General features: G+C 39.4%; 2 protein-coding genes across 4 annotated transcripts in view; one reads left to right on the forward strand and one right to left on the reverse strand.

Moving 5' to 3' along the window:
* The window catches only part of atp11a (ATPase phospholipid transporting 11A), a 54,515-nt gene extending 49,248 nt beyond the window's left edge, over positions 1 to 5,267 (reverse strand). Inside the window, exons 1-2 of one of the 3 annotated variants that reach the window (XM_046057381.1) lie at positions 5,180 to 5,267; positions 4,958 to 5,020 (exon numbers count right to left, since the gene is read on the reverse strand). Coding sequence is in view for 2 of the 3 variants with exons in the window: in XM_046057364.1 (XP_045913320.1) it covers positions 2,615 to 2,659 (45 nt within the window). In the remaining variant the exon portion in view is untranslated. Of the gene's footprint in view, positions 1 to 2,614; positions 3,072 to 4,957; positions 5,021 to 5,179 lie in introns of those variants that run through there. The other 2 variants (XM_046057364.1, XM_046057372.1) reach the window with 2 other exon arrangements.
* tubgcp3 (tubulin, gamma complex associated protein 3) overlaps positions 5,218 to 8,177 on the forward strand; it is a 19,843-nt gene continuing 16,883 nt past the window's right edge. Inside the window, exons 1-2 of the mRNA XM_046057394.1 lie at positions 5,218 to 5,426; positions 6,564 to 6,671. Of these exons, the coding sequence (XP_045913350.1) occupies positions 5,351 to 5,426; positions 6,564 to 6,671 (184 nt within the window). The 5' untranslated portion in view covers positions 5,218 to 5,350. The remainder of the gene's footprint in view (positions 5,427 to 6,563; positions 6,672 to 8,177) is intronic.

Raw genomic sequence — 8,177 nt, forward strand, 5'->3', positions numbered from 1 at the left:
CTTTTACTTTGAAAATAAAGTGCTAAAATCTTTCCTACGGGCTTTTAAATTTGGATTAAAATGTTCTTGGTGAAAATATGTAGATTATTACTTGAGACTAAAACTCTCCACTTTGTGAAATTGAATGTCGCAATAGAAACAATACAGATTTCAGTCATGGGTAAAATGCTTCAGCATGCAATAGATGATAAACTACAATCTATGTATCACCATTTATGTATCACCATTATCACAGGCGTTATAATGACAGATCACATCAGATAGCAGTCAAACAGAGGGACACTCCCTGCTGGTTTATGATGATAGCCCTGTTAGAGGAGTCTGCAGTTTGCATCACATGACAGAGCTAATCTAGGCCGTTAAATGGATGTGTTTTCTTCATTTTCAGGATAGTTGGACGGTGAAGACACATATTTACAGTTACATCTGTTTACAGTCTGTTAACTGATAACAGACGAATCTCAACATTCCCAAAGCATAACGGCTGTCCCACAGATCAGACTGGTTCCCGGACAAAAGCCGCAAATACATAAGCGCATACCACCAATGCTTAGAAAGCTCCTACAGAGGGAGAAATACTGAAGAATGCATTGCATTTGTGGATACTGGGGGAAGTTCTGGTCCATATTATTTGGTTCCAAAGTGATATATTTTGCTGCATCGTAAAGATTTTGCAACACTTTTATTTGGGACGAGTTCTACATTTTAAATCTGTTATAAAGGGGAAATTAATGGGGGAATTAATGAAAACTAAATAAAATTATCACTTTTAATTACTGTATTCCTTTAAATAACAATCCCTTTTGACATGCTGCTCGATTTCTTATTATGTAGTTATAAAAGGTAAGAAATAGTGCATTGGGAAAAATAAATTTAAAACTAAAACACAAAAAAAGTCACATGGAAGATTGGTATGAACTTCTTTGAAAAACTGACAGTGATGCTGTTTTAATTGGCTTCATGAAACAAACTCTTGTCACATGCTGAGATGTTGGAAGCATTTTTCTTTTCCTTTTATCCCTTAAAAAAAGAAAAGAAATCGCTGACATTTCACATGAACTTTCTTTAGTGCAAAGCAAATAGATATGTTAGACTTTTAAATAAAGACTGAATTTATAATTAGTTTCATTTTACAGTAGTGGTCAGAGAGAGAATCCTCCATCATACCGCTGGCTCCCAGTACTGACTGATTTTTCATAAAGGCCCAGTATTGACAACCAGATAGATGTTCCTTATCTTAAGCGCTCAGCAGTCTCTTTGCATCCGGTTTCTGTAGCTGCAATACAATCAATTTAACCCAAACCCATTTGTCTAAAACAGTTATCCAGATCATTTGGAGCAGCAGACCTCATCAGCATCCCGCATCCCGCATCCTACCAGTCACAGGACTTGTCTCTGCACGTTTCTCACTATAATGCTCCATTTCATCCTCCGCACAGCAGGGATTTGATTTAATCAGACATTTGCAACAGCTGGGAGGCCGTGTCTAAGCCTCAGCTGAGCATGGAGCCAGGGTTTAAACCTTGCTGGCTCTCGTGTGAGCGGGGCTTGCCCTGTCTGGGTTATTGTCAAACACATTACTGTGGAGCCTAATGCAATGCACAGCCATATAGGCCGGACACTCCACTGCTGCCCATCGATTTGACTAGCAGGGGGGAGAACAACTGGATTACATAATTCATGTGAATGGATGTTCCATTTGTGGTCTTGTTGGAAGTTGCATAATAAATTAGAGTGAAAAGCAAATTAGTTGAGTTGAACAATTGTACACAACAAAAAAGTAAAATCCATCAAAGACATTTTATCTGATGCAAAACAAGTTAAAACTATGTGAAATAAGCTGCCACTGGCTTTGCTCAAAAACTGCATTGATTCCTTTTTTCAAAAACTAGATTTCATTTAGAGATTATAATAATTTGTCAATATGTTTAAGATTAGATTAAGATTAATGATTATTGCAGTCTGTCTGTCTGCATCTCTTGACATGTTCTGTGCTGAGGATTTACTCTTACAATAAAGACAGGTGACTCCACCTTTTTTCTTACTGAAGTGCCTCTGAGTTGTTGACTGAAAGTGAGTGCTAGTGTGTTTGAGCAGAATGTGCTACAAGAGTTTAAATGTCTTCAGATGCCATATAATAATTGACTAATTTTGTGCGTGCCAAATCTCATTCAAAATTTTGAGGTTTTAACACATCTTTGGTTATCAGCAAATACTGATCTTTTCTCAAGACATGTCACTCCTTAATTACTTCACCAAACAGCACATCCACCATACTGACATCCGATCCTTTATGTGTCATATTCAAACAGATATTATTTTATGTGGAAATAAACACGTTTCAAGACAAACATATAACTCTATAAAATGAGTCATTGTGGTGTGTTTATGGCGGCAGACTGTTGAGCTTCTTTCCACTCCCTTCCGCGAGTGAAACTTAATCCGGACCAGGAGCCGCTTCGACAGAATTTGAAACCGAGAGTGATCAAAGCGCGCACGTTTTCGGTTTATCTTCGGATGTTGTAAAGAGCTTTGGTCTGTAGAGAACAAGCGGCCAGCATGAGACATAACTGAGCGCGCACACACGGAGGGCGTAAGCGCTGTAAAAACTTACATATCTGCTGATGAGGGTCCGAAGGGTGCTGAAATCCATACCCATCCTGTTCCTCTTCCCTCTCCGGGACACTTCTTCTTTGTCAGTCTGTTTTTTCCAAAGCTTATTTTCCTGTAGCGCTAACTTCTTTTCAATTCTCCACCTCTGCCCATGACTTTCACTCCCTTCTCTTCTTCCTGAATTAAAAAAGAAAGGCTCCGGCAAAGCTGCTTAAAATAACTGTGAACCTGCAGGCTGCTCACCTACGAGAGCCTGTCACTAGGAGCAGGAAGAGCGGCTGTCTGTGCGGCTTTCATTCAGTTTCAGGACAGTTCACACGCGCACGGACAAGTGGGGTGGTCCACCGACCAGGACGAAAACTAGTATTAAGTCTCTCCGCCTTCCTCGCGCTTACTCTCCTGCCCTGCGCGTATACTAATAATCTTCTTGTCTTGCGCCGCGGCAAAAAGGAGCTTTTCTCTCATGTACGTCACGAGGAGCCAGGTGGTGGCTCTGACTGGAGGTGAGCGCATGCGCTCTAATGTTTCTGGTGTGTAATTGATTGGACGTTGCAGTTAATAAGGTCATTGATTTGTTTGCTCGTGGCGTGATGGCGCACCAAAGACAAAATCAACAGTATGCCTAACTGTAACGAGGCCGAGCAATAACGCAACTATAACAGTGCGTAACATTTAGGCTACATAATTTGTTTTGTGTGTGTGTGCAGGTTGGGGACACCCTGACAATCAAGTGGTGCTGTCCAGCCACATTGTGCTGAAATAATAATAATGATAATCTAATTCTCATACAAATCTGTTTTCCTCCCACATGAATAAGTTCCAATAGCCTATATAGTTTTTAAACTAAACATCATCTTGTATTTTAATTTAAAAAGATTAGAAACACAGACAATACTTTTCCTCTGACACTTTATCACTGCACAAACTGCCACCTTTCACTATTCCTTATTATTCTTTTATATTGTGTCAGTTTTATATTTATATATTCATACAAATCCTCTCCCCCTGTAATATGTTTATGTTTACACAAATCCAGAGAAATGCACATATAAATAACTGCCACATTGTTTAGCTTTTTCTTTTACACTTAATTTGATAATTATTTTATAACTTGCATCTATTTATTCCATATTTATATATATTTTAAACCTATTTATGTAAATTGTATATTTATATCTATGTCTAGCACCTAAACACCAAAGCAAATCCCTCATACATGTAAAATACTACTTGGCTATAAAGCTCTTTCTGATTCTGATCCGATATCCACTTCTTCAGTACAATTAAATACTTTTCTTACTTATATTTTATAAATTATTGCCGCAAGATGAAAATAAAAGTAACGGCTGTATTATTAAGGCATCGTTTTGTAACTGTTGACTGTTTGGGGAGGTCAAACGGGTCAGAACTACAATCCACGGTTCTCTGTTTCTGGAGGGAAATGTTTTCATTCATTTGTCCGTCCCCTGTTTCCTGGAGACGCTTTTCGGCGGGTTCAGTTGAAACACCAGCAGCTAAGTTACAACAATAACAACCACCATATCTGGTTATAACCATCAAAATAAAACCCTTAAGGTAAACATTTAAACCTTAGTGTATTTCATGTAAGCCATACATTTACTTGATTATTTTGATGTATAATAGTTGATTGCATTTTATTTACATTTACAGCCTTGCCAAGTAGACTACATTTACATTTACTCATTTAGCAGACGCTTTTATCCAAAGTGACTTACATTTGAGGAACAACATACAAGCATCAACAGAGCATCAAATACAGCATGAGATCTACAACTGACAATACATACTAGTAAGAGCACTAATAAATTCTAGTAAGAATTACTAGCACATATCGCATCAATGGTTACTCTATTGATGATACCTAGGGAAGGAAGTAGGCTATGAGTTAACAAAAAAGTGCAATCAATACAAGAGAATTGTAAGAGGATAGAAGAAGAAGAGCACAGGAATTGCATGTTAGCGGTTAGGAGTTAGATGTGTTAAAAGAGAAAGTGTTGTTGGAAGAGATGAGTTTTCAAGAGCTTCTTGAAGTTAGAGAGGGACGCCCCTGCTCTGATGGCCTGTGGTAGCTCGTTCCACCATCGTGGTGTCACAACTACACACGTCGTCACACCAAATGTGTAATTAACATGTATTAGCTCTTAGAACGGGAGAGTATCCATTTAAATTACATTGTGAATGCTACTGGTTTACAGGAGGTGACCATTGCACACACAGGTACATACTCTACATCAATCAGTTTTCATTAAGATTTTAAAAAAAAAAATCTTCTTATATGATCTGTATATACATGTATAAACAGGCTATATTTTAAAAGTAATACCTTTGTCTTATTTCTGTAGCCTGTCCTCCATTACCTTCCAAATGCCAGTGGTTTTTCTATTGACTGGAGACAGACAATAATCAGTTAGGTGGATGTTGTTGCTATGTTGTATAGCTGTGATTCCTTCAGAATACTTTTTTCAGAAAGAAGAATATACAATTTGGAAAGAAATTTCTGATAGTGGTGCAGGCTGTTACAGAGTGAGAAATGAAATGCTCTTACTTTGGCGGGAAATGTGGCGCTAGTTGCGGTCATTTTCTTCCTGCGTCCTGCCAGCTTGACTTAACCTGTGAAAATGGCGTTGTTCGTAGTGGGAGACTGGAGTTAGTTCAGAATCATACAGTGGCATTTATTCAGTTATCGGGCAACGCGCGCAAAGATAACCACAACAGTATGGCGACCCTGGATCAGAAATCACCCAACGTGCTTCTCCAGAGCCTCTGCTGCAGAATCACGGGGAAAAGCGAAGGTACATCAGTGAACAGTAGCATGTTACGCGCTAGTACGGGTAGCATTATGTGCAATAGGAGATGTCACAGCGAACCTCATTCAAAAATTCGGCTCATTAACTTTGCTTTTCCAAATGCAAATCGTACATGTGTTACACATCAAGTAAAGGCATCGGCTGAATCTGTATCATCTACTGGCAAATTCGGCTATCATTTTCATACCAGAAAGTACACACTTTGGTATAAATGAAACTATTTACTCTGTTGCGCCGACTGAACCCGGTGGGTTATTTTAGACAGGAAGTTGTAGGAAAAGGTTGAAATTTTACTGGTATTAAAGTTGCTTGGTCTTTTGAACATATGCCGAATTAAACAGAGCGTATTATTCATTTGATAATCTGCCTTGTGAGTTTACAAGCACACACTTGAATCTTAGACTGATTAAATTGAGTTTGATATCACTTAGCTGTGTTGGACAACGGCACGTAGCGGAGCTAGGTCCGCGTAGCTGTCAGCCAATGGGCTTACTCATACACTGCACATCCCGCTTAACAGCTTCGTTGTACCTCCAGCTGTTACTGTACTAAACCGTTAGCTTTGATATGATAAAGCTTCAGTCTATTAGCTTGTTAGCTCTCACGCTGACCCACACACTGTTTGCATGGTGATTGAATGCACTTGTGTCTTGCTAGCTGCAGGCCCCTGTTGGACGCTGCCATCTGAGAGGGAGGTTAGCATGTTTGATCAGAGATAGCGACATGGGCGTAAGAATATCAACGTGTCCTGTATTTTTCAGTCACTTTGACCCGATTGCAGCTATTACCCCGTGATCAAAGACGCCAAAGCTTCGCAGTTTGGCAGTGTTGACAAAAATGTGGGCTGCAGTTTTTTAATCCAAAGTCAGAGTGTTAGACACAGTAACGTTACTTTGATCCCATTAGTCACAACCATTTTCAAAGCAATAAGTTAGCACATTCTCTCCAGCATCCTAGTATCTTAAGTTGAAAGTGTTGTAACTTTTTGAAGCGACATGAATGGGAAAATGTTGGGTAAAACAACCCCCCCTAAACTTCTGGTCACAGCTGTTGATGATTTCTACATTATTTGAAAGTGCTTCTAATTTACCTTTAGTCATTGCGTCTTATTTATTTCTCCAGCTGAAGTTGCCCCCCAGTTCCAGTACGCAGTGCGAGTCATTGGCAGTAACTACGCCCCCAGTATTGAACGAGACGAGTTCCTGGTGTCAGAGAAGATCAGGAAAGAATGTAAGTGCCTCTATCTCCCTATGACGAAACACGTGTACTATATGTTACAGGACTACTGTAACAGATGTGAGGAACTAATTTCCATCTTTAACCTGCAGTACCATCCACCAGCCAAATCTGTCAGCTGGTTTTGTATAGGAGCTCCATGTGTCACCTTTTATGTTAGAGCCCCTCCACAAAGTCCAAACTCCTTGTTGCACCATAAAAAGCAAATCGCAGTGGATTTTCATAGTAGCCAATGTAACACCATTAGTGGCAGAACATCAATCTGAGCTTTGATGCAGAAAATAAAACCGAAACACTTGCTGCATATTATCTCCGGTCTTCCGGAGTATTTAGTAAGTATTTTTTGTGGTTATGGAGTTGCTGAAAAAAAATTATGTTCCTGGTTGTTCCTATGGATTTATATAGTGAGTCCTGATGTGATTAAATCAAATACTTAGTTTAACTAGAATCACAAGTTCACTCATATAAAATAATTTATCCCAGTAATACCAACAGAACCAGCTGCAGAAGACTGTGGCATGTCATACCAGAGCTAGATGTTAATGCAGGGCTGAGCGGAAATTTTTGTTCTGTCAAAAGTTAGTTTCTGTCATCCCTTCCCTTCTTTTTTAAATGTAGACAGGGATTCCTGAGTTTATTCAGGTCTGAAAGGCTCTTAAAATGTGTTAGACATCAAATTGATGAACGTCTTGTGAATATGAGACATGAGAGCCCTTCTTTTATTCACAGTGTGATGACAGGTTTCTTTATGCTGCAGAACAGAGCGAGCTGTGCCCAGTGCATCCTGTCTGCTTTTCTAAACACAGGACCCCATGTTCCTCAGCAATTCATTTCCTTCTTTCTTTTGCCTTACTCTGCACTTTAAGTTAGCCATGTTTAAATCCCTAATGGAATGTATGAGGCAAAAGGTTTCTTTTTTTTTTTTTAGGAAGTACCACAGCACTGAGACTGCCCTGCTTACAGTCACCAATGACCTTTTAATGTCTGCTGATGAAGGCATGTGCTCAGTCCTGGTACTCCTGGACCTTAGCGCTGCTTTTGACACCATTGATCACAACATCATGTTAGACAGACTGAGTCACTGGGTGGGGATCTCTGGTACTGCCCTAGAATGGTTTTCATCCTACCTGTCAAATAGGAAGTTTTGCGTGTCTGTAAACAACTATGTCTCCTCGTTCTGTCCAGTTAAATATGGTGTGCCTCAGGGGTCGGTCTTAGGACCCATTTTGTTTTCCTTGTATCTGCTTCCCCTTGGACATATTATCCATAAACATGGCATTTCTTTTCATATTTATGCTGATGACACACAAATATACTTGCCCGTCAGATCTACAGACCCTGGAATGCTGAGTTCACTTAATAACTGCCTTTGTGAAGTTAAAAAATGGATGTTTTTATCAACTTAGAAATATAGCTAAAATTCGATCTATGTTAACTTTTAAGGACACCGAGACCATTTTACACGCCTTCATCTCATCACGCCTGGATTATTGCAACAGC

This window comes from Micropterus dolomieu, linkage group LG01 (genome assembly GCF_021292245.1).
Source record: "Micropterus dolomieu isolate WLL.071019.BEF.003 ecotype Adirondacks linkage group LG01, ASM2129224v1, whole genome shotgun sequence".
NCBI classification, from domain to species: domain Eukaryota; kingdom Metazoa; phylum Chordata; class Actinopteri; order Centrarchiformes; family Centrarchidae; genus Micropterus; species Micropterus dolomieu.